This window comes from Salmo salar, chromosome ssa02 (assembly GCF_905237065.1).
Source record: "Salmo salar chromosome ssa02, Ssal_v3.1, whole genome shotgun sequence".
Lineage (NCBI taxonomy): Eukaryota > Metazoa > Chordata > Actinopteri > Salmoniformes > Salmonidae > Salmo > Salmo salar.
This window is the reverse complement of record NC_059443.1, coordinates 22,324,926-22,351,782: the sequence shown is the minus strand read 5'-3', so window position 1 is coordinate 22,351,782 and position 26,857 is coordinate 22,324,926. Positions and strand designations below refer to the sequence as shown.

Sequence of the window (26,857 nt, the reverse complement as noted above, 5' to 3'; positions counted from 1 at the left end):
ACGGTTCACCCTGGTTATACAGCAGGCTATAGGGATCACCCTGGTTATACAGCACGATTTATCCTGGTTAACAGCTGGCTATAGTGATCACCCTGGTTATAAAGCACGGTCACCCTGGTTATACAGCTGGCTATAGGGATCACCCTGGTTATACAGCAGGCTATAGGGATCACCCTAGTTATACAGCACGGTTCACCCTGGTTATACAGCTGGCTATAGGGATCACCCTGGTTATACAGCAGGCTATAGGGATCACCCTGGTTATACAGCAGGCTATAGGGATCAGAGTTCTTCCTGGTTGGATGACATGGTTGGGAAAGACTCTGGGCCCTAGTAACGAAAGAGCCCCCTAGGCACCCACCTCATGTATAATCAAACCCATGTCTCTAGTACAGTATAGTACACCACAGTATAACACCTGTCTCTAGTACAGGATAATACACCACAGTGTAACTCCTGTCTCTAGTAGGATAATACACCACAGTGTAACTCCTGTCTCTAGTACAGGATAATACACCACAGTGTAACCCCTGTCTCTAGTACAGTATAGTACACCACAGTGTAACTCCTGTCTCTAGTAGGATAATACACCACAGTGTAACCCCTGTCTCTAGTACAGTATAGTACACCACAGTGTAAGCCCTGTCTCTAGTACAGTATAGTACACCACAGTGTAACCCCTGTCTCTAGTACAGTATAGTACACCACAGTGTAACCCCTGTCTCTAGTACAGTATAATACACCACAGTGTAACCCCTGTCTCTAGTACAGTATAGTACACCACAGTGTAACCCCTGTCTCTAGTACAGTATAGTACACCACAGTGTAACCCCTGTCTCTAGTACAGTATAATACACCACAGTGTAACCCCTGTCTCTAGTACAGTATAGTACACCACAGTGTAACCCCTGTCTCTAGTAGGATAATACACCACAGTGTAACCCCTGTCTCTAGTACAGTATAATACACCACAGTGTAACCCCTGTCTCTAGTACAGTATAATACACCACAGTGTAACCCCTGTCTCTAGTAGGATAATACACCACAGTGTAACCCCTGTCTCTAGTACAGTATAGTACACCACAGTGTAACCCCTGTCTCTAGTACAGTATAATACACCACAGTGTAACCCCTGTCTCTAGTAGGATAATACACCACAGTGTAACCCCTGTCTCTAGTAGGATAATACACCACAGTGTAACTCCTGTCTCTAGTACAGTATAGTACACCACAGTGTAACCCCTGTCTCTAGTACAGTATAGTACACCACAGTGTAACCCCTGTCTCTAGTACAGTATAGTACACCACAGTGTAACCCCTGTCTCTAGTACAGTATAATACACCACAGTGTAACCCCTGTCTCTAGTACAGTATAGTACACCACAGTGTAACCCCTGTCTCTAGTACAGTATAGTACACCACAGTGTAACCCCTGTCTCTAGTACAGTATAGTACACCACAGTGTAACCCCTGTCTCTAGTACAGTATAGTACACCACAGTGTAACCCCTGTCTCTAGTACAGTATAGTACACCACAGTGTAACCCCTGTCTCTAGTAGGATAATACACCACAGTGTAACCCCTGTCTCTAGTACAGTATAGTACACCACAGTGTAACCCCTGTCTCTAGTAGGATAATACACCAGTGTAACCCCTGTCTCTAGTACAGTATAATACACCACAGTGTAACCCCTGTCTCTAGTACAGTATAGTACACCACAGTGTAACCCCTGTCTCTAGTACAGTATAGTACACCACAGTGTAACCCCTGTCTCTAGTACAGTATAATACACCACAGTGTAACCCCTGTCTCTAGTAGGATAATACACCACAGTGTAACACCTGTCTCTAGTACAGTATAGTACACCACAGTGTAACCCCTGTCTCTAGTACAGTATAATACACCACAGTGTAACCCCTGTCTCTAGTACAGTATAGTACACCACAGTGTAACCCCTGTCTCTAGTACAGTATAGTACACCACAGTGTAACCCCTGTCTCTAGTACAGTATAGTACACCACAGTGTAACCCCTGTCTCTAGTAGGATAATACACCACAGTGTAACCCCTGTCTCTAGTACAGTATAATACACCACAGTGTAACCCCTGTCTCTAGTAGGATAATACACCACAGTGTAACCCCTGTCTCTAGTAGGATAATACACCACAGTGTAACCCCTGTCTCTAGTACAGTATAGTACACCACAGTGTAACCCCTGTCTCTAGTACAGTATAATACACCACAGTGTAACCCCTGTCTCTAGTACAGTATAGTACACCACAGTGTAACCCCTGTCTCTAGTAGGATAATACACCACAGTGTAACCCCTGTCTCTAGTACAGTATAATACACCACAGTGTAACCCCTGTCTCTAGTACAGTATAATACACCACAGTGTAACCCCTGTCTCTAGTACAGTATAGTACACCACAGTGTAACCCCTGTGTCTAGTACAGTATAATACACCACAGTCTAACCCCTGTCTCTAGTACAGTATAGTACACCACAGTGTAACCCCGTCTCTAGTAGGATAATACACCACAGTGTAACCCTGTCTCTAGTACAGTATAATACACCATAGTGTGAATCTGGCACTGGCCTGACACGGGTGGCTCAGCGCCCTAAATCGTGTTGGAAAAGCTGGCCTCTGGTGCCTGCCTGGCCAAGGCTACGGCCACTCAAACATGCAGGTAAGCTCACAATCAATTGTGGTGTGGGTAAGCTCACAATCCAGTGTGGTGTAGGTAAACTCACAATCCAGTGTGGTGTGGGTAAGTTCACAGTCCAGTGTGGTGTGGGTAAATTCACAGTCCAGTGTGGTGTGGGTAGGCTCACAATCCAGTGTGGTGTGGGTAAGCTCACAATCCAGTGTGGTGTGGGTAAACTCACAATCCAGTGTGGTGTGGGTAAACTCACAATCCAGTGTGGTGTGGGTAAACTCACAATCCAGTGTGGTGTGGGTAAGCTCACAATCCAGTGTTGTGTGGGTAAGCTCACAATCCAGTGTGGTGTGGGTAAACTCACAATCCAGTGTGGTGTGGGTAAGCTCACAATCCAGTTTGGTGTGGGTAAGTTCACAGTCCAGTGTGGTGTGGGTAAGCTCACAATCCAGTGTGGTGTGGGTAAGCTCACAATCCAGTGTGGTGTGGGTAGGCTCACAATCCAGAGTTCACTGGAGAGCTCTGAGCTGGCTATGTACAGTATGAAGGGAAACGTGTCACTGTCACCACTTCTGAGTCTCCTAAGCTAGGCCATACCTGTTTTTATTTTTAATATTACGTTTGTGAACTATCCTTGTATTGTTAACCTGTCAAGGTATTGTTTGGTAGGGCCAGGGTACTGTCAGGGCAGTGTTTGGTAGGGTCAGGGTACTCCCAGGAAAGTGTTTGGTACGGTCAGGGTAGTGTTTGGTAAGGTCAGGGTACTGTCAGGGTACTGTTTGGTAGGGCCATTTTAGTGTTTGGTACGGTCAGGGTACTGTCAGGGTACTGTCAGATTAGTGTTTGGTGCAGTCAGGATACTGTCAGGGTAGTGTTTGGTACGGTCAGGGTATGGTCAGGGTACTGTCAGGGTACTGTTTTGTATGGTCAGGGTAGTGTTTGGTAGGGTCAGGGTACCGTCAGGGTACTGTTTGGTAGGGTCAGGGTACTGTCAGGGTACTGTCAGGGTAGGGTCAGGGTACTGTCAGGGTAGTGTTTGGTATGGTCAGGGTACTGTCAGGGTACTGTCAGGGTAGGGTCAGGGTAGGGTCAGGGTACTGTCAGGGTAGTGTTTGGTATGGTCAGGGTACTGTCAGGGTACTGTCAGGGTAGGGTCAGGGTAGTGTTTGGTACGGTCAGGGTACCGTCAGGGTAGTGTTTGGTAGGGTCAGGGTACTGTCAGGGTACTGTCAGGGTAGGGTCAGGGTACTGTCAGGGTAGTGTTTGGTATGGTCAGGGTAGTGTTTGGTACGGTCAGGGTACGGCCAAGGTACTGTCAGGGTAGTGTTTGGCACGGTCAGGGTAGTGTTTGGTACGGTCAGGGCACTATCAGGGTACTGTCAGGGTAGGGTCAGGGTACTGTCAGGGTAGTGTTTGGTACGGTCAGGGTAGTGTCAGGGTAGTGTTTGGTACGGTCAGGGTACTGTCAGGGTAGTGTTTGGTAGGGTCAGGGTACTGTTTGGTAGGGTCAGGGTAGGGTCAGGGTACTGTTTGGTACGGTCAGGGTACTGTTTGGTTGGGTCAGGGTAGGGTCAGGGTACTGTCAGGTACGGTCAGGGTACTGTCAGGGTATTGTTTGGTACGGTCAGGGTATGGTCAGGGTACTGTCAGGGTACTGTTTGGTACGGTCAGGGTACTGTCAGGGTAGTGTTTGGTAGGGTCAGGGTACTGTCAGGGTACTGTTTGGTAGGGTCAGGGTACTGTTTGGTAGGGTCAGGTTAGTGTTTGGTAGGGTCAGGGTAGGGTCAGGGTACTGTTTGGTAGGGTCAGGGTACTGTTTGGTAGGGTCAGGGTACTGTTTGGTAGGGTCAGGGTAGGGTCATAGTACTGTTTGGTAGGGTCAAGGTAGTGTTTGGTAGGGTCATGGTACTGTTTGGTAGGGTCATGGTACTGTTTGGTAGGGTCAGGGTAGGGTCAGGGTACTGTTTGGTAGGGTCAGGGTACTGTTTGGTAGGGTCAGGGTACTGTTTGGTAGGGTCAGGGTACTGTTTGGTAGGGTCATGGTACTGTTTGGTAGGCTACTACTAACTGAAGATCTAAAGAGTGCTCCTTTTCTTACACACAAAGAAGCCTACATTGTTATCTCTCAGCTATTTGAACCTGCGGGTTTCTAACATTATGTCCTCTCTCTTGTACTGTCTCTCTTTTAGAAACAAGGAACAGGAATTGTATGAAAACCTAGCCAAAGGAAAGAAAGATGTGAAGAAGCAGAAGTCAGAGGAGAAGAAGAGTGGCTCCGTGAGAAAAAGATAGAGGATGAGAGAGCTGTGTCCTGATGATTTAATATTGAATTTGATATTAACTTTTTATTTTAAAAGATGTATTTCAGTGTTTTTTTTTTTATATCAAGCAATAAAGTTGATGTCTGTGATATAATTAAGGTTATAAAGCAAAGTACTGATATACTTGGGCCCTGGGCCGTGAACCATGGAACCATTCTGCACCCATGCAAATGGGAATGTATTGACATTTTTGCTGACAAATGCTCAGAGTAATATGCATTAATTTCTTTCTTCATCACAATTGTATTGTATCCATGGGTGCAAAGCTTATAGAATATTCTACAATGAATATAATAAAATGCCATGACCACGGGATCTAGCACAGCGGGGACACACTGCCACTCCAATGAAAGTTTTAGATAAGACATATCTCTTTAATGAGCTATTATGTTTATAGACTAACATTGGCAACATCACTGGGCTCCCCCAGTCTCCGACGACCCGCAGTGACTGCCCCGAGTGAGAGGAAAACATTGAGCGAGATGAATGAACTTTCCCCCCGCCTCCCTCTCCTCCGCATGTGATACAGAACACAGTCTGCTCTCCAAACAGTGATAGTGAAGGAGAGCGAGAGAAACTTTGAAAACGTTTGCGTGTGTAATGTTTACTGTTCATTTCTGATTGCTTATTTCACTTTTGTTTAATGTTTTTCACATGTTTTGGCAATGTAAGTATGTTTCCCATGCCAATAAAGCAATTGTGAATAGAGAGAATGCCGTTTAATTAACGCGGAAAGGGCACAGACCTACCCAGTTACCACTTTAGGAATAGGATTAGTGGAACAAAAACTGTTTGCATAAAGCTCCGTAAGGAAGAGTTTACACTTTCCGAGGGAGGGGAGAGGGAGCGAATAGGGAACTTAGAGGGGTTGTGCACCGTCTGCATCAACAATCGATACCCGGGAATTGAAGGAGTGAAGAGAGCAGAGGACGGTCATTTTGGATACTGCCGCCACTCTGTTAAAAACATTCCAGCAGCTCAATCATTCCTTTATCGCGTTGCAGTTTTGCGTAAAACCGCATACCCTCTGACTGACACTAGCAGATAGAGGGTTAGCTCACAAGTTGCATAAGTGTTATTATTATCGAACAATATGGTAGTGGTGAGAGCAGTGAAAAGAACAGAGAAGGATAATATCTGTAGAGACGAGGCAACACTGTAGGTTACAGTTTTCTTTGTTGAGTTCCTCTGCAAAACTAAAGGCTAAAAGATGTCTAAACCAAATTACACAGGAACCTTTCACATGGTGTCTCAAGATAACTTCGAGAACTACCTCGCAGCTTTGGGTAAGATCATATGAATCGTAATGTCTTTGTCTGTTAGCACATATATTAGCTACAGATGCGTCATTGTTAAAAAGTGTCCAATTCGTGTATATGTAATATGTAAAATGACACGTGTTAAGAGCTTACTGTGCCTCTGCAACTTGCCTCCTTTCATTAACACGATTCATTCATTCTATTTTACTGAACTTAAAATATTATTTTCCTTTGTTTGCCTGCTGCTTTGAGATTCATTTTAGGGGTAGTGACTCATCCAAAGGCTTGCCATCTCTATTCCTTGTATTGTTAACCTGTCAAGGTATTGTTTGGTAGGGCCAGGGTACTGTCAGGGCAGTGTTTGGTAGGGTCAGGGTACTCCCAGGAAAGTGTTTGGTACGGTCAGGGTAGTGTTTGGTAAGGTCAGGGTACTGTCAGGGTAGTGTTTGGTAAGGTCAGGGTACTGTCAGGGTACTGTTTGGTAGGGCCATTTTAGTGTTTGGTACGGTCAGGGTACTGTCAGGGTACTGTCAGATTAGTGTTTGGTGCAGTCAGGATACTGTCAGGGTAGTGTTTGGTACGGTCAGGGTATGGTCAGGGTACTGTCAGGGTACTGTTTTGTATGGTCAGGGTAGTGTTTGGTAGGGTCAGGGTACCGTCAGGGTAGTGTTTGGTAGGGTCAGGGTACTGTCAGGGTACTGTCAGGGTAGGGTCAGGGTACTGTCAGGGTAGTGTTTGGTATGGTCAGGGTAGTGTTTGGTACGGTCAGGGTACGGCCACGGTACTGTCAGGGTAGTGTTTGGCACGGTCAGGGTACTGTCAGGGTAGTGTTTGGTACGGTCAGGGCACTATCAGGGTACTGTCAGGGTAGGGTCAGGGTACTGTCAGGGTAGTGTTTGGTACGGTCAGGGTAGTGTCAGGGTAGTGTTTGGTACGGTCAGGGTACTGTCAGGGTAGTGTTTGGTAGGGTCAGGGTACTGTTTGGTAGGGTCAGGGTAGGGTCAGGGTACTGTTTGGTACGGTCAGGGTACTGTTTGGTTGGGTCAGGGTAGGGTCAGGGTACTGTCAGGTACGGTCAGGGTACTGTCAGGGTATTGTTTGGTACGGTCAGGGTATGGTCAGGGTACTGTCAGGGTACTGTTTGGTACGGTCAGGGTAGTGTTTGGTACGGTCAGGGTACTGTCAGGGTAGTGTTTGGTAGGGTCAGGGTACTGTCAGGGTACTGTTTGTTAGGGTCAGGGTACTGTCAGGGTAGTGTTTGGTAGGGTCAGGGTATTGTCAGGGTACTGTTTGGTAGGGTCAGGGTACTGTCAGGGTACTGTTTGTTAGGGTCAGGGTACTGTCAGGGTAGTGTTTGGTAGGGTCAGGGTATTGTCAGGGTACTGTTTGGTAGGGTCAGGGTACTGTTTGGTAGGGTCAGGGTAGTGTCAGGGTACTGTTTGGTAGGGTCAGGGTACTGTCAGGGTACTGTTTGGTAGGGTCAGGGTAGTGTCAGGGTACTGTTTGGTAGGGTCAGGGTACTGTCAGGGTACTGTTTGGTAGGGTCAGGGTAGTGTCAGGGTACTGTTTGGTAGGGTCAGGGTACTGTTTGGTAGGGTCAGGGTACTGTTTGGTAGGGTCAGGGTACTGTTTGGTAGGGTCAGGGTAGTGTCAGGCTACTGTTTGGTAGGGTCAGGGTACTGTTTGGTAGGGTCAGGGTACTGTTTGGTAGGGTCAGGTTAGTGTTTGGTAGGGTCAGGGTAGGGTCAGGGTACTGTTTGGTAGGGTCAGGGTAGGGTCATGGTACTGTCAGGGTAGTGTTTGGTAGGGTCAGGGTATTGTTTGGTAGGGTCAGGGTACTGTCAGGGTACTGTCAGGGTAGTGTTTGGTAGGGTCAGGGTATTGTCAGGGTACTGTTTGGTAGGGTCAGGGTACTGTCAGGGTACTGTTTGTTAGGGTCAGGGTACTGTCAGGGTAGTGTTTGGTAGGGTCAGGGTATTGTCAGGGTACTGTTTGGTAGGGTCAGGGTACTGTTTGGTAGGGTCAGGGTAGTGTCAGGGTACTGTTTGGTAGGGTCAGGGTACTGTCAGGGTACTGTTTGGTAGGGTCAGGGTAGTGTCAGGGTACTGTTTGGTAGGGTCAGGGTACTGTTTGGTAGGGTCAGGGTACTGTTTGGTAGGGTCAGGGTACTGTTTGGTAGGGTCAGGGTAGTGGGTACTGTTTGGTAGGGTCAGGGTACTGTTTGGTAGGGTCAGGGTACTGTTTGGTAGGGTCAGGTTAGTGTTTGGTAGGGTCAGGGTAGGGTCAGGGTACTGTTTGGTAGGGTCAGGGTAGGGTCATGGTACTGTCAGGGTAGTGTTTGGTAGGGTCAGGGTATTGTTTGGTAGGGTCAGGGTACTGTCAGGGTACTGTCAGGGTAGTGTTTGGTAGGGTCAGGGTATTGTCAGGGTACTGTTTGGTAGGGTCAGGGTACTGTCAGGGTACTGTTTGTTAGGGTCAGGGTACTGTCAGGGTAGTGTTTGGTAGGGTCAGGGTATTGTCAGGGTACTGTTTGGTAGGGTCAGGGTACTGTTTGGTAGGGTCAGGGTAGTGTCAGGGTACTGTTTGGTAGGGTCAGGGTACTGTCAGGGTACTGTTTGGTAGGGTCAGGGTAGTGTCAGGGTACTGTTTGGTAGGGTCAGGGTACTGTCAGGGTACTGTTTGGTAGGGTCAGGGTACTGTTTGGTAGGGTCAGGGTACTGTTTGGTAGGGTCAGGGTACTGTTTGGTAGGGTCAGGGTAGTGTCAGGGTACTGTTTGGTAGGGTCAGGGTACTGTTTGGTAGGGTCAGGGTACTGTTTGGTAGGGTCAGGTTAGTGTTTGGTAGGGTCAGGGTAGGGTCAGGGTACTGTTTGGTAGGGTCAGGGTAGGGTCATGGTACTGTTTGGTAGGGTCAAGGTAGTGTTTGGTAGGGTCATGGTACTGTTTGGTAGGGTCATGGTACTGTTTGGTAGGGTCAGGGTAGGGTCAGGGTACTGTTTGGTAGGGTCAGGGTACTGTTTGGTAGGGTCAGGGTACTGTTTGGTAGGGTCAGGGTACTGTTTGGTAGGGTCATGGTACTGTTTGGTAGGCTACTACTAACTGAAGATCTAAAGAGTGCTCCTTTTCTTACACACAAAGAAGCCTACATTGTTATCTCTCAGCTATTTGAACCTGCGGGTTTCTAACATTATGTCCTCTCTCTTGTACTGTCTCTCTTTTAGAAACAAGGAACAGGAATTGTATGAAAACCTAGCCAAAGGAAAGAAAGATGTGAAGAAGCAGAAGTCAGAGGAGAAGAAGAGTGGCTCCGTGAGAAAAAGATAGAGGATGAGAGAGCTGTGTCCTGATGATTTAATATTGAATTTGATATTAACTTTTTATTTTAAAAGATGTATTTCAGTGTTTTTTTTTTTATATCAAGCAATAAAGTTGATGTCTGTGATATAATTAAGGTTATAAAGCAAAGTACTGATATACTTGGGCCCTGGGCCGTGAACCATGGAACCATTCTGCACCCATGCAAATGGGAATGTATTGACATTTTTGCTGACAAATGCTCAGAGTAATATGCATTAATTTCTTTCTTCATCACAATTGTATTGTATCCATGGGTGCAAAGCTTATAGAATATTCTACAATGAATATAATAAAATGCCATGACCACGGGATCTAGCACAGCGGGGACACACTGCCACTCCAATGAAAGTTTTAGATAAGACATATCTCTTTAATGAGCTATTATGTTTATAGACTAACATTGGCAACATCACTGGGCTCCCCCAGTCTCCGACGACCCGCAGTGACTGCCCCGAGTGAGAGGAAAACATTGAGCGAGATGAATGAACTTTCCCCCCGCCTCCCTCTCCTCCGCATGTGATACAGAACACAGTCTGCTCTCCAAACAGTGATAGTGAAGGAGAGCGAGAGAAACTTTGAAAACGTTTGCGTGTGTAATGTTTACTGTTCATTTCTGATTGCTTATTTCACTTTTGTTTAATGTTTTGGCAATGTAAGTATGTTTCCCATGCCAATAAAGCAATTGTGAATAGAGAGAAGGCCGTTTAATTAACGCGGAAAGGGCACAGACCTACCCAGTTACCACTTTAGGAATAGGATTAGTGGAACAAAAACTGTTTGCATAAAGCTCCGTAAGGAAGAGTTTACACTTTCCGAGGGAGGGGAGAGGGAGCGAATAGGGAACTTAGAGGGGTTGTGCACCGTCTGCATCAACAATCGATACCCGGGAATTGAAGGAGTGAAGAGAGCAGAGGACGGTCATTTTGGATACTGCCGCCACTCTGTTAAAAACATTCCAGGCAGCTCAATCATTCCTTTATCTCGTTGCAGTTTTGCGTAAAACCGCATACCCTCTGACTGACACTAGCAGATAGAGGGTTAGCTCACAAGTTGCATAAGTGTTATTATTATCGAACAATATGGTAGTGGTGAGAGCAGTGAAAAGAACAGAGAAGGATAATATCTGTAGAGACGAGGCAACACTGTAGCTTACAGTTTTCTTTGTTGAGTTCCTCTGCAAAACTAAAGGCTAAAAGATGTCTAAACCAAATTACACAGGAACCTTTCACATGGTGTCTCAAGATAACTTCGAGAACTACCTCGCAGCTTTGGGTAAGATCATATGAATCGTAATGTCTTTGTCTGTTAGCACATATATTAGCTACAGATGCGTCATTGTTAAAAAGTGTCCAATTCGTGTATATGTAATATGTAAAATGACACGTGTTAAGAGCTTACTGTGCCTCTGCAACTTGCCTCCTTTCATTAACACGATTCATTCATTCTATTTTACTGAACTTAAAATATTATTTTCCTTTGTTTGCCTGCTGCTTTGAGATTCATTTTAGGGGTAGTGACTCATCCAAAGGCTTGCCATCTCTATTCCCAGAGCCGTGTGATAGATCATCATGGCGCCTTAGCCTGTAAATGACCCTGGACACAGACAGGGCTGTGTGATATCTGGAAACATTAACATGAGATGTAAAAGGACAGACACAGCTGTAGGTCAGAGATGTTGCCTCAGATACACTACCTCATTACTAGAATGGCAAGGTGTTATGTTTGGCTGATTAATTCTCTCCCTCTCTCTCTCTCCATCAAATATTCATTTTGCCCTGCGGAAGATAGTGTGTATGTTGAAGCTCACTAAACAGATAGTCCATGACCCGGCCACGGGCAGTATGAAGATCCGCACACTCACCACCTTTAAGGACTTTGATATGGATTTCTAACTGGGTCAGGTCTTCACCGAGGACCTGGGACCTGTGGATGGACGAGTCTGTCAGGTGTGTGTGTGTGTGTGTTTACAGTTCTACGTGTATGGGTGGGTGGGTGGTCTCTGTTCTTCATCATGTGCTGTTTGTAAAGACACTGGCTAAATGTATTTCTGTTATCTGGTGATGTTTTCCCTTATGTTTGTCTGTTTCATGGCTTCATATAGGTGTACTTGTCATACTACTTTGCTTTGTTTGGGTGAATATACTTTTTTCCAGCTGTGTGTGTGTTGCTATTTTGGCCCGTCTGTGAGAGTGTACCTCCTGTTGTTTTCCTGTCATAACCACCCCCGTTGCTTGTTTTCAGACCCGGGCCAAACTGAGAGTGGTACAAGGCAGTGTATGTGTGTGTGTGTGTGCTTTCATGTTTTTTTGCAGACCGCTGCGTGTGTGTGTTAACCCTGTTTTTAGACCACAGTGGACTGGGAGGGTGATAAGCTGGTGTGTGTTCAGAGAGGAGAGAAGAGGATGGACACACTGGCTGGAGGGAGACAAGCTACACCTGGTGAGAATGGAGGGAGGGAGGGAGGGAGCGATGGATTAACAGAGAGGGATAAAGATTGGAAGGGAATAGGAATAGAGGTGAACACAAGGCCAGAGAAAGGGAGGAAAGCAGGAAAGATTTGGGAGGAAAGAAGATGCTGGGATTGATATACCATTTTGAAAGTGGGGGATATGCAAATCAGATTTGGTAATGGAAGTTATTCACTGCCTACGTTGTATGTGTGCACGTGTCCGTGCGTGTGTTTGTGTGAGAACAAATGAGGTCCTTTAAAAAAAGAGGGGGTGTATGGCCCTCAAACATCCTTATTTGTTGCCTGTACATGGGAAAGAAATGTGTGGGGCCCGAAGAAGGAGAAAGAAACGGGGGAAAACACTGTTAAGAGTCTTCAGGGTGAAGGAATGGGCAGGAACAGGAAGAATAAGGAAAGGTTATTGTTCGTTACCATTTTAATGAGCTAAATACAGACTTCAACAAGACTCTTCATAGTGAAGGGATTGGGAGGAGAATCACAAGCTTCTGTTTAGGCCTGTGCTTCAGATGGACTTTAGCTGGGCAATATGTTTTAGAAGCATTTGGGAGCTGTTGAATAAAACAATGCTGATTGTTTGAAATCGTAATCAGCATTTGCATGTAATCACAAGCAAAAAAAGATTTCCCAGCTAAAGTCCATCTGAAGCACAGGCCTAAACAGAAGCTTGTGATTCTCCTCCCAATCCCTTCACTATGAAGAGTCTTGTTGAAGTCTGTATTTATAACCTTTCCTTATTCTTCCTGTTCCTGCCCATTCCTTCACCCTGAAGACTCTTTGCTTGTGATTACATGCAAATGCTGATTACGATTTCAAACAATCAGCATTGTTTTATTAAACAGCTTCTAATAGAAAACAATACCTCATTGATATTTTGTTCAAATCCGAAAGAGACGTTTGGAAATAAATGCCACTGGGGATCAGGCAGTAAAGGGTGGATTTGGTGAGTAACACAAGAAGAGGGGGAGGGAGGGGGGGAGTGCGATTGAGAGCGGGGAAGTACATGTGTGGGGGGTGGAGATGAGGAAATGGTCAAAAAAGGAAGGGGAGAGAGAGAGAGAGCGAGATAGAGGGGCGATAGGATTACAGAGAGAAAAGAGCACAGCGTTTTTATTGTGACAGACCATTAATGATCTTTTCGCACGCACACTCTCACACGCACGCACGCACGCACTCACTCTCACACACACACTCCCACACTCACCCACCCACGCACGCACTCACTCACTCACTCTCTCACACACACTCACCCACGCACGCACTCACTCTCTCACACACACTCACCCACGCACGCACGCACTCACTCTCACACACACACTCCCACACTCACACTCACTCTCTCACACACACTCACCCACGCACGCACTCACTCACTCTCTCACACACACTCACCCACGCACGCACTCACACTCACCCACGCACGCACGCACTCACTCACTCACTCACTCTCTCACACACACTCACCCACGCACGCACTCACTCTCACACACACACTCCCACACTCACCCACCCATGCACGCACTCACACTCACACACGCACTCCCACACTCACCTACCCACCCACGCACGCACGCACTCACTCACTCACTCTCTCACACACACTCACCCACGCACGCACTCACTCTCACACACACACTCACGCACGCACTCACTCACTCTCACACTCCCACACTCACCCACCCACGCACACACTCACTCACTCTCACACACACACACTCCCACACTCACCCACCCACGCACGCACTCACTCTCACACACGCACTCCCACACTCACCTACCCACCCACGCACGCACTCACTCTCTCACACACACTCACCCACGCACGCACGCACGCACTCACTCTCACACACACACTCCCACACTCACACTCACTCTCACACACACACTCACGCACACACTCACTCACTCCCACACTCACCCACGCACGCACACACTCACTCACTCTCACACACACACTCCCACACTCACCCACCCACGCACACACTCACTCACTCACACACACACACTCCCACACTCACCCACCCACGCACGCACTCACTCTCACACACGCACTCCTACACTCACCTACCCACCCACCCACGCACGCACTCACTCACTCTCTCACACACACTCACCCACGCACGCACGCACTCACTCTCACACACACACTCCCACACTCACCCACCCACGCACGCACTCACTCTCACACACGCACTCCCACACTCACCTACCCACCCACGCACGCACGCACTCACTCACTCTCACACTCCCACACTCACCCACCCACCCACGCACACACTCACACACACACACACACTCCCACACTCACTCACCCACCCACGCACTCACTCACTCTCACACTCCCACACTCACTCACCCACGCACGCACTCACTCTCACACACGCACTCCCACACTCACCTACCCACCCACGCACGCACTCACTCACTCTCTCACACACACTCACCCACCCACGCACGCACTCACTCTCACACACACACTCCCACACTTACCCACGCACGCACTCACTCTCACACACACACTCACGCACGCACTCACTCACTCTCACACTCCCACACTCACCCACCCACGCACACACTCACTCACTCACTCTCACACACACACTCCCACACTCACTCACCCACGCACGCACTCACTCTCACACACACACTCCCACACTCACCCACCCACGCACGCACTCACTCACTCTCACACACACACTCACCCACGCACGCACTCACTCTCACACACGCACTCCCACACTCACCTACCCACCCACACACTCACGCACGCACGCACTCACTCTCACACTCCCACACTCACGCACACACTCACACACACACACCTCCCACACTCACCCACCCACGCACTCACTCTCACACACACACTCACGCACGCACGCACTCACTCTCACACCTCCACACTCACCCACGCACACACTCACTCACTCACTCTCTCACACACACACACACACACTCCCACACTCACCCACCCACGCACGCACTCACTCTCACACACGCACTCCCACACTCACCTACCCACCCACCCACGCACGCACTCACTCACTCACTCACGCTCTCACACACACTCACCCACGCACGCACTCACTCTCACACACACACTCACCCACGCACGCACTCACTCTCACACACACACTCCCACACTCACCCACCCACGCACGCACTCACTCACTCTCACACACACACTCCCACACTCACCCACCCACGCACGCACTCACTCTCACACACACACTCCCACACTCACCCACCCACGCACGCACTCACTCACTCTCACACACACACTCACCCACGCACGCACTCACTCTCACACACGCACTCCCACACTCACCTACCCACCCACACACTCACGCACGCACGCACTCACTCTCACACTCCCACACTCACCCACCCACGCACACACTCACACACACACACACACACACACACACACACACACTCCCACACTCACCCACCCACGCACGCACTCACTCTCACACACACACTCCCACACTCACCCACCCACGCACTCACTCTCACACACACACGCACTCACTCTCACACTCCCACACTCACCCACCCACGCACACACTCACTCACTCTCACACACACACACTCCCACACTCACCCACCCACGCACGCACTCACTCTCACACACGCACTCCCACACTCACCTACCCACCTACGCACGCACGCACTCACTCACTCTCTCACACACACTCACCCACGCACGCACTCACTCTCACACACACACTCACCCACGCACGCACTCACTCTCACACACACACTCCCACACTCACCCACCCACGCACGCACTCACTCTCACACACGCACTCCCACACTCACCTACCCACCCACCCACGCACGCACTCACTCTCCCACACTCACCCACCCACGCACGCACTCACTCTCACACACACACTCCCACACTCACCCACCCACGCACGCACTCACTCTCACACACACACTCCCACACTCACCCACCCACGCACGCACGCACTCACTCTCACACACGCACTCCCACACTCACCTACCCACCCACCCACCCACGCACGCACTCACTCACTCTCTCTCACACACACTCACGCACGCACGCACGCACTCACTCTCACACTCCCACACTCACCCACCCACCCACGCACACACTCACACACACACTCCCACACTCACCCACCCACGCACGCACGCACTCACTCTCACACACACACTCCCACACTCACCCACCCAAACTCCTCCCTCTTTTCTCTTTCTCCACCCTCTTCTCAACCCGTCCTTTTTTTGCCCTTTAGGAGATGAGAGTTGGAGATGTGGTCGCCAGGCAACTCTTCAAGAAGGCAGACTGAAACCACTGGGAACGATCTCGTTCATCAACTTCACGTTCATGATTCTCATTAGAAAACAGTCTAGGACTTGGTATATAAGTGCCATAGCTTTTTAAATATGATCATCATTGTTTTAAAACCATTACTTAATGGACAACATTTAAGATATTTTTTAATTTGTGTGGTATTTCATTGTGGGAAAGATTGTCAATGGTCTATTTTGAATGTTGTCATGGTACAGTGCAGGGTGAATTGTGTAAACATTCCCAATGTGTTTCCTCGTATAGCACTACGCTAGTTCACAATGCCATTGAATGTTCCCTTTTGTGTTGTATGTGGCTGTTCTGTGTCCAAATATACCACCTGATGCTCCACACTATAAATACAGATGTTGTCTCTTTATGGAACCCATGTTCTAACTCTTCCCTTCAATGTGTATTTATGTAAACGCTGTGATCGAAAGTCAGTTCAGCGTTTTTCACTCCAATTGGTTAGGATTTGGGGAAGGTATGCTTACCCTTGGTCTGTGCCTGATCTTTTTGTTTTACTATTTGGTCTTTTGATCAATCCGATCAGCTCCGAAAAATATCTGATGTTATTGGTCAAAAGACCAATGGAAAAAAATATCAGACTTGGGCTGCCTGTGTGAACGCAGTCCGCAACAGATTTCAGTTGGCCTGCATTTAGCTGTAAATGCTAGCTGATAACACTAGAGGGCAGGGTAAAGCAGTTTGAAGTATGGTAGCCGCTGCTACTCCTATCCTACAGGGGGTGACAAACACTTAATTAATCAGTGTCCACTCTGGTGTTGTCTACATTTAGATTCTGCACTTTGCTAAAGCGTCAACTGTTTTGACAGAATGTTCAATGCTGTGGTTAAAACATCATTGAACAGATGCTGTGATGTTAAAATGAATATCTATACATCTACTTCATCAATCTCTTTTCCACCACAGTGATGTTCATATCAAGCTACTGACGACAACACGTCTTCGTTAGGGAAAGTCCAGCTGCCCGGGGCTTTGAAAGTTAATTCGAAAAATATAAAATAGAGAACCTATGATGACATTTGACCTCAGTGGTTACACTTTATTTAAGCCCTGCCCAACAGTTTTTTTCAATGACCTAAGAAACAAAGAATGTGCATTGGATGTTTATAGTTCAGTATATTTGCATTGCAGAGATAAGACTTTAAAAAAGGGATTGTATCCAGGAACCTTCAAGGAGGAATCTGCTCAGCTATTTTCCCATGTGGGTTCTTGTTCATTGAAAAAAGTAATTAGTTGAAAATCAGAATTAAGTCCCTGGCCACTCATCTTCCTGTGGCTCTGATAGGTTGCGGGAGGGTCTGATGTCATTTCCTCTCATTCCATTACTGTGATCCGATTGGCTGAATCGCTCTGATATTGTTATGGTGGCGCCATCGGCCTCAACGTCACAGTCTGATGTATAGCCGTTTACCTGAATAACAGCTGGGATGCACAATGGAAATAGTATGAGCACACAACAATAACCCTCCAACCTCACGTACCACTGCATTTATCATTCATGAAGCCTACACAGGCCCCATCTCATCGTGTCCATAGAGGTAACAATACATCTGTATTTTAATGATTTGATTTAGGCTCTTGCAAAATGGAGAAATAGCTCATCCTGATGGTTGATTATATGGGCAGCCTCAGTTTAGATTACATCTGATCCATTCTAAGTGAGGAGAGCCATCACATTATTGATCATTGGGAAGCTGCAGAACTACTATGAGTGATGGATATGGTGTAATATAGACTAATGAACAGGTTTATCACATATAGGGACTCCACATGGAAACGATGTGTTTTTGGCGATGCAATTTGTCAGGATATGATTTAAAGGGGTAGTTCATCAAAATGTCTAATTTAATTTATCTTACGGATACCTTGCACTTGATTCAATCCATATTGTCGAAGTTCAGCACTATGGCAGTGAATTATGTGCTTGAAATTGAAAGGTAATTTCCAATTGAGCCGACATATACAGCGCTTAGGGGAACATTGCCTTTAAATTTCAATCGCTCTATAACGCTGAACCTCAGCGATATGGATTGAATCGAGCCCTTATACCATGGTCCCCAGGGTCCTATCACTCATATTGTTCTGCACTCTACGATGCTAATGCTAACCTGTAGCTCAGTAAACAAACCCAACTTACTTTCTGGGTGTACTGAATACCTCCTTTCTTGTGCACTAGAGGAGGTACATTTGTAATTGTGGTGAACTATTCCAACTACCACTGAGGGACTTTCACCTGTGTTGATGAAGAGTGGCTCAGTGGCTTTCTGGTCCAGGCTCCAATGGCTGTTGCACTCGGTGGGGAACTTGAGCTCAGCTGGAGCGAAGGAAGGAGGTGCAGGCTCTACGGGAATACCAGGACCACTGGAGTTGGCTACAGACAGACAGGCAGACAGACATGAGATCACTGAGTAACACTATCAACATTCATATACTTGTTGTATCTTATCTGCCTTTTTGTTATTGTGGGTAAGTCCAACCTCCACTGGTGAAGCATTGATAAAAAGGACAGTCACGAAATGTGTCAACCGGTGACGCCACTGTACTTTACAAAACGCTTTCTTGCTATGCGTTAGCTGGCTGTGAAATGTGTCGTGGTTTTCCAACAACCGTGTCAAGCTCAACATAGAACAGGATGTGGTTTTGTCCCCAAGTCTCACAAACTCAAGAAGCTACAGTAGAAGCTTGTTTCATACCTACTAGTCGCTCTGGATAAGAGCGTCTGCTAAATGACGTAAATGTAAATGTAAATGTATAGTTTCATAACTGATAATGAGTAGATGTACATGGAATCTGGAGGCAGTTGTTCTTATTTCTACCTTCACAGGCTAGTCTAACTGGTTATTTATTCGGTGGAACCTACATTTAGTTTGATTTGAATTAAATATATATATATGATTGAAATGTCAAATAACCTTTAGAAATAACATTTCAAACATCATTTTTCAAAAAGAGGATATGAGCTTGAGATCACAGTCAGATATCCTCTGTGTGTCTACAATGTTCTCTCAACTTCCCATTTTATGCTCAGTCGTTTCTCAACAAACATCTGTTTGTTTGAGATATTAGGCTGAAACATAAATGTTATAACCAGAAGCCAATAGCAGTGGTTTCTACAGTGTCCCATATTGTCGAAGTTCAGCACTATGGCAGTGAATACATAAGCTCCTGTGACTTTTAGCTGCACTTGGACTCATATTGGTTGATGTGCTGTGCACTCAGCTCCTGATCGAGCATAAACATGAGCAATGCATGCAAGTTTCACTATAACTCATATTGTCTTTGATCTGATTCATCTCTAGAGGAAGTGGCGAGTTCCTACGTCTGATGGTGAAAAGCAATGACCTTGTTTCCTTTTATTCAATCCAAATTACGTCTAGCACCTTGACACCTAATAATTTTACAATGTGATGCATATTGTCGCTGTGTATGAGAGAAAATACACACTAGGAGTTCTCACTGCCTCTGCATCTGTCACCAGGTAATATCTACTGTACATGATCTGAAATCTGCTGGCTGGGAAATCACACAGAGAAACGAAAAGAGCATTTACTTAACAATTGGTAGGCCTAACTATCAAATGGGGCCTAGAGTGGGGCTTTTTGAATGACTCCCGAAGAAACAAACAAGTTGTTAATAGGTTATAATGATGTATGTACAGCATACAGCTGAGGTGGACTTGATCAAGCAAGTTGATTTCACCTGTTGACTCGCTCATGCAATCACACACCTGTCAGTAATTATTAGAACTGCCCTGATAGGCTCGTTCACACTTCTTGTTTGTATTTAAAGCCTGTCAAGCCATGTCTCAGTTTCTTTCCAGTTGTGAGTTAAGAGTAAGTTTGTTTCCTATTTCCTTATTTCAGATGTATTGGTTTAATAGGTTTATCTGTATCACCTTGTATGTTCTACAACCTGCTCATGATGTCTCGCCTTTGTTGCAGAACCCCACAAATCCAACTTCACTATGTCCAATCACAAGTCCTCAATAAATTGGTGAACTTTGGCACTCTGTCATTTGCGAGTACTCCTGGTGACATCTATCCAACCAATGACCTATCTAGGTTCCTTAGCTTATTTTTCATGGTCCTTTAAGTGGGATGATGTTTACCAGGTGTACTGCAGCAGATTTCCATCTACCACGGCAGAGACAGAGTTTCCTTCTCATGTGAAGGACTGTGTGGTGGGTCACTGTAGGGAGTGTTGGAGTGGTTGGTCACCCATCAACAGGACCAGGCTCTAACAGCATGACTTTGTCTCCATTAATCCCGTCTTTGGGCTACCAACATAAACAAGCGCCATTGTGGGAAATGGCAGAGCGATGCTCCAGTGCTCTGGCAGCACTACACCACCCCTTCCCCCAGCTACCCATATCTACTGAACCTGTAATGTCACCATTGTGGACCAGCCAAGACCCTCGCCTAACTCCCAACCGCACTGGACACAAAGCATCAGCTAGCAGTTGCCTTGGAGTTGTCACACGCTTCCCAAATGGAGCCTCAGCGTTGCTGTGGCCTCTCCTTCTGCGCCACACCCTGCTGTGCTGTAAGGCGTGTGCACCTTTCTTGACATCCTGGGCCTTGGCTAATCCATGTCATAGGTTTTCAACATGACCCTGCGCCCGTCCAAGGGGCCAACCTGTGCTAATCCAAGCAGCAATCTCACACGTGCCTGAGGGGCCGACCCGTGCCCGTCAAGGGCGGCCTACCCCGTGCTCATCCTAGTGGCCAACCTGCATCTGTCCAAGAGGTGGCCTACCAGGTACCCATGCAAGGGGTCTCACGTGAGACTGCCCAAGAAGCCTACCACGCCTACATCGCTCCTGACTAACCACCCTATTCTTCAATATTATTAAGATGTTTCACTGTAAAGTCTTAGTAAATACCTACAAATTGTTCTACAGTACAAAGAGTCCCTGGAATATGGTGGGAACTCTAGCCAATACTTACATCAAATCCACGATGAGTGCACACACACTTTTGGGCATTGGCAGTGATGTACGCACCTGGCATGTATGATTGACGCTTGGCCCTCCAACAGATGCAGATCAAGATTATGATGAGTGAGGTCACCACTAGTCCCGCCCACAGACTGGTAGGCAGTATCCAGGGACACCCTGATGGAGTGGGAGAGAGCGGGACGGGGGGAGAGAGCGGGACGGGGGGAGAGAGCGGGACGGGGGGAGAGAGCGGGACGGGGGGAGAGGGAGGGACGGGGGAGAGGGAGGGACGGGGAGAGAGAGGGACGGGGGGAGAGAGGGACGGGGGGAGAGAGCGGGACGGGGGAGAGGGAGGGACGGGGAGAGAGAGGGACGGGGGGAGAGAGGGACGGGGGGAGAGAGCGGGACGGGGGAGAGAGCGGGACGGGGGGAGAGAGGGACGGGGAGAGAGAGGGACGGGGGAGAGAGCGGGACGGGGGGAGAGAGAGGGACGGGGGGAGAGAGCGGGACGGGGGGAGAGAGAGGGACGGGGGAGAGGGAGGGACGGGGGGAGAGGGAGGGACAGGGGGGAGAGGGAGGGACGGGGGGAGAGAGAGGGACCGGGGGAGAGAGCGGGACGGGGGGAGAGAGAGGGACGGGGGGGAGAGGGAGGCAGAGCGATAGAGGATCAATCAAAACAACCTAAAACCCAAACAATCTATATATGAGGCTCTATCTGAACCATTTCTGAGGGAGAACGCAATGTGCTCTAATCTTGTTTACAGTATTAGACGTACATTACTTATGTTAAATCATTCAATGACGAGAGAAAGAGGAGAGGATGAAGAAATATTGGTAAAATGCCATATAAACCATCTAGTTTTCTATATAGTCTATACTACTGTTCAATAAAAGGAGATGCTATTAGACCTACGAGATATAAAGGCCCCACACACAGCATCGGTCGTCTCAGTCCCAGCACTTTTCACCTCCCTCCCTAGGTCCCCACACCTGAGAGAGGAAAGAAAGGGATTGTGAAACAGAGAAAGGAGTTTAACTCCACAGTTAACCCCACTGTCCCACAATTGTATAAAAATGTCAAACGTTTTGTGCCAGCCAAAGGCACCTACTGAATTGACTTTCGATAGAAATCAGAGCCACTTTGTGTGAAGGGTTCTGACCTGGTGTGTGATTGGCAGTGTGTGATGGCATCGTTGACGCTGTTATAGGTCCCAGGTCGGCACGGGGCACAGACTGTGTCATTCTGGGGGGTGGCTGGGGAGTTTAGGAACAGGTATCAGACATGTCAGCTGCTCAAAGTAAAGTACACACATCCAGCAGATTATACAAGCACAGTAATAAGATGTTTTGTTCTGCCAAAGGCCCACAGTGGTTTAAACATTGACCCTGAGTGCATCTTATTCGACTACAGAGTCAGTTTTTTTGTCAGGTGTCTTTTCAATACCAGCCTTAGTATCTCCAACTCATGATCAGCTCAACTCAGGCAATGGTCTGTCATATTAGAACAGGGTGTAGAGATGAGGAGGCTGCTGAGGGGAGGACGGCCCTTAATAACGTCTGGAACAGAGCAAATGGAATGGCATCAAACCATCATTCCACTGATTCTGCTACAGCCATTATCACAAGCATGTCCTCCCTAATTAAGGTGCCACCAACCTCCTGTGGTGTAGAGTTAAGGAGGCAGTTCTCACCTTGATTCACAACCCCTGAACCCAGAGGGCACAGCGTCACGGGTCGGCAGTGTTCACATCCATCATCTGAACAGTAGTATCCGGTCTTACACACACATTGCCTGTCACTACTGGCTTCACACTCCCTCAATACCCTCTGGTTATTGCCTGAGAGAGAGAGACGGAGAGAAGAGAAGGGAGAGAAAGAGTGGGAGAGAGGATGGTAGAGGGAGGGATGGGGTATTGAGCGGGAGAGGCAAAAAAAGATCAAGTGAGGTGAAAATAATGATAAGGTCAAGAGAGATGAGGAGGTGGGATAGAGAGAGGGGATGGAAAGCGAGAGAAAGAGAGATTACGGCGGGGGGAGCGAGAGAGAGAGCGGGAGAGAGAGAGAATGAGTCAGATCAGAAAGGGATTATTTTAAGGAGACAGGAGAACAATGAGTGAAACTGTCATAACAGGGAAGAGGGAGGGGTGGACTTACTGGAATGGCAGACCTTACAGGGTAGACATTTTTTCAAGGAGTTCAATTCAGCAGTGTAGTATTCATGTTGACAGGTTTCACACTCTGTTTTTGTAGACTTGCCACAGTCGGTGCGAACATACTGTCCTGGAGTGAGGTTGGGAATGAGAGAATGACAGAGAAATGTGATCATCCACACCCCCATATATAGGCCACAGTATTATGCTGTCCATAGTAACATGTTCATCACAGGAGGTTGGTGTCATTTTAATTAGGGAGGATGGGCTCGTGGTAATGGCTGGAGCAGAATGAGTGGAATGGTAACATCAAACAAATGTTTTCCATGTGTTTGATGCCATTCCATTCGTGCCGCTCAAGCCATTATTATGAGCCGTCCTCCCCTCAGCAGCCTCCTCTGTGTTCATGTAGTGTTGTGGAGATAAAGGGACTGCTGTTTTCCCCTCGATACTGCAGATCATCATTTGATAATATGGTCATGTTGCAGACAAACAGTTAAAACATATAATATGGTCATGTTGCAGACAAACAGTTAAAACATATAATATGGTCATGTTGCAGACAAACAGTTAAAACATATAATATGGTCATGTTGCAGACAAACAGTTAAAACATATAATATGGTCATGTTGCAGACAAACAGTTAAAATATATAATATGGTCATGTTGCAGACAAACAGTTAAAATATATAATATGGTCATGTTGCAGACAAACAGTTAAAACATATAATATGGTCATGTTGCAGACAAACAGTTAAAACATATAATATGGTCATGTTGCAGACAAACAGTTAAAATATATAATATGGTCATGTTGCAGACAAACAGTTAAAATATATAATATGGTCATGTTGCAGACAAACAGTTAAAATATATAATATGGTCATGTTGCAGACAAACAGTTAAAATATATAATATGGTCATGTTGCAGACAAACAGTTAAAATATATAATATGGTCATGTTGCAGACAAACAGTTAAAATATATAATATGGTCATGTTGCAGACAAACAGTTAAAATATATAATATGGTCATGTTGCAGACAAACAGTTAAAATATATAATATGGTCATGTTGCAGACAAACAGTTAAAATATATAATATGTATGTGTGGCACATGTATAACGCTGGTCTTTCAGACATCTTGTTCCAACAGCCACCTGAACAACAGAAACACACCAGTAGTCACTGACCTTTACGACAACAGAAACACACCAGTAGTCACTGACCTTTACGACAACAGAAACACACCAGTAGTCACTGACCTTTACGACAACAGAAACACACCAGTAGTCACTGACCTTTACAACAACAGAAACACACCAGTAGTCACTGACCTTTACAACAACAGAAACACACCAGTAGTCACTGACCTTTACGACAACAGAAACACACCAGTAGTCACTGACCTTTACGACGACAGAAACACACCAGTAGTCACTGACCTTTACGACAACAGAAACACACCAGTAGTCACTGACCTTTACGACAACAGAAACACACCAGTAGTCACTGACCTTTACGACAACAGAAACACACCAGTAGTCACTGACCTTTACAACAACAGAAACACACCAGTAGTCACTGACCTTTACGACAACAGAAACACACCAGTAGTCACTGACCTTTACAACAACAGAAACACACCAGTAGTCACTGACCTTTACGACAACAGAAACACACCAGTAGTCACTGACCTTTACGACAACAGAAACACACCAGTAGTCACTGACCTTTACAACAACAGAAACACACCAGTAGTCACTGACCTTTACAACAACAGAAACACACCAGTAGTCACTGACCTTTACGACAACAGAAACACACCAGTAGTCACTGACCTTTACGACGACAGAAACACACCAGTAGTCACTGACCTTTACGACAACAGAAACACACCAGTAGTCACTGACCTTTACGACAACAGAAACACACCAGTAGTCACTGACCTTTACGACAACAGAAACACACCAGTAGTCACTGACCTTTACAACAACAGAAACACACCAGTAGTCACTGACCTTTACGACAACAGAAACACACCAGTAGTCACTGACCTTTACGACGACAGAAACACACCAGTAGTCACTGACCTTTACGACAACAGAAACACACCAGTAGTCACTGACCTTTACGACAACAGAAACACACCAGTAGTCACTGACCTTTACGACAACAGAAACACACCAGTAGTCACTGACCTTTACGACAACAGAAACACACCAGTAGTCACTGACCTTTACGACAACGCTCACAGCACCTTTTCACCCCAGAAGCATCATGAAGGTATTCCTCAGTTTTGCATTCCAATCCAGTCATCTCTAGTCCATTTGATGATAGTCTCTTTGTTAAAATGTTGACTCTCTCATAAAGTTTGTGTTTTTCAGTAATTCTTCTCTGTAAAATCGTTACTATTCAAGTAAAATATTCTTCTTCACCATTTATGTTGTTGATCCACTGGTCTCGGTTGAATGTATATCCTTTCACACTCCGCCTCTCTGGCTCTAGCTCTCTCTTGTTCTCTATCACTATTTCTGACTTTTACTTCTTTCTTCTGCTGAAGTATCACTCACTCTTTGTCTTCTCTGCTGTCTCCTTCGTTCTCTCAGTGAGAATATAGAGCTGCTTCCTTGCCTCTCTCACCCACCTCTTTCCCCCTCGCTTTCCCTCCACAACGGAAAGCCCTGATGCCCCTCATCTGCCCTGTGCGTCTCTCTCTCTCCCCCCCTTTCCTTCCTGCCCTCCCTCTCTGGCACGAGGTGCACTGTTCTGGATCGTGTAAACTAGCTGTAGAGAGGAGGATTCTAGAGGCTGCTTTTGGCACTGTCTCCAGATCAGTATGTCCAGATGTGGCACACAATGCACACCAACACAATAAGATACTTCCCCTGACCACTCCACCCCTTCCTGTCACTCTCTCTCCCTTTATTCATTTACTGAACCTTTGTCCTGATAGTGTTGTAATGCTGCTAATATGGAGCTGTTGAGAGATGTTAGATGATGAGTAGATAAAGACAGAAATATATACCTCTGACTCCTTCCTTCCTTCCTTCCTTCCTTCCTTCCTTCCTTCCTTCCTTCCTTCCTTCCTTCCTTCCCTCTCTCTCTCTCTCTCGCTCTCTCAATTCAATTCAAAGGTTTTTCGGGGCATGGGAAACATGTTTACATTGCCAAAGCAAGTGGAAAAGATAACAAACAAAAGTGAAATAAACAATCAGAAATGAACAGTAAAGTTATCTCTCTCTCAACATGGAATAGATGTTGAATTGACGTCTGTGTCCAGTGGGAGGGGTTAGAGGGAGAGAGTCAAAGTGAAATAGCAAGAAAAGAGAAAGACAGTGAGTTTGTTAATTTGCTGAGGC

The 26,857-nt window shown here is 46.8% G+C and overlaps 3 protein-coding genes across 13 annotated transcripts in view; 2 read left to right on the top strand and 1 right to left on the bottom strand.

The window, feature by feature from the left end:
* The window catches only part of ptpn6 (protein tyrosine phosphatase non-receptor type 6), a 41,622-nt gene extending 24,856 nt beyond the window's left edge, over window positions 1-16,766 (top strand). For 6 of the 11 annotated variants that reach the window (XM_045695858.1, XM_045695860.1, XM_045695855.1 and 3 more), the window contains 5 exons: window positions 4,851-6,268; window positions 9,462-10,869; window positions 11,386-11,543; window positions 11,943-12,036; window positions 16,327-16,766. In XM_045695858.1, the coding sequence (XP_045551814.1) occupies window positions 4,851-4,953 (103 nt within the window). In that variant the 3' untranslated portion in view covers window positions 4,954-6,268; window positions 9,462-10,869; window positions 11,386-11,543; window positions 11,943-12,036; window positions 16,327-16,766. Of the gene's footprint in view, window positions 1-4,850; window positions 6,269-9,461; window positions 10,870-11,146; window positions 11,263-11,381; window positions 11,544-11,838; window positions 12,037-16,326 lie in introns of those variants that run through there. The other 5 variants (XM_045695837.1, XM_045695830.1, XM_045695849.1 and 2 more) reach the window with 5 other exon arrangements.
* On the top strand, window positions 10,794-16,766 carry rbp5 (retinol binding protein 1a, cellular). The gene is given in 5 exon segments (XM_045700413.1): window positions 10,794-10,869; window positions 11,386-11,543; window positions 11,943-11,992; window positions 11,994-12,036; window positions 16,327-16,766. Coding segments are annotated over 5 exon segments (381 nt in total). The 3' UTR covers window positions 16,381-16,766.
* A 656-nt stretch (window positions 16,767-17,422) lies between these two features.
* LOC106575707 (tumor necrosis factor receptor superfamily member 5) lies at window positions 17,423-26,457 on the bottom strand. Its single transcript, XM_014152360.2, has 8 exons — window positions 25,733-26,457; window positions 23,500-23,625; window positions 23,037-23,183; window positions 22,506-22,599; window positions 22,259-22,335; window positions 21,412-21,522; window positions 18,643-18,780; window positions 17,423-17,831 (listed from the first exon to the last, which is right to left on the bottom strand). The coding sequence occupies exons 1-8, from the start codon at window positions 25,812-25,814 to the stop codon at window positions 17,656-17,658; spliced, it is 951 nt and encodes a 316-aa protein (XP_014007835.1). The 5' UTR covers window positions 25,815-26,457; the 3' UTR covers window positions 17,423-17,655.
* Window positions 26,458-26,857: the final 400 nt, after the last annotated feature.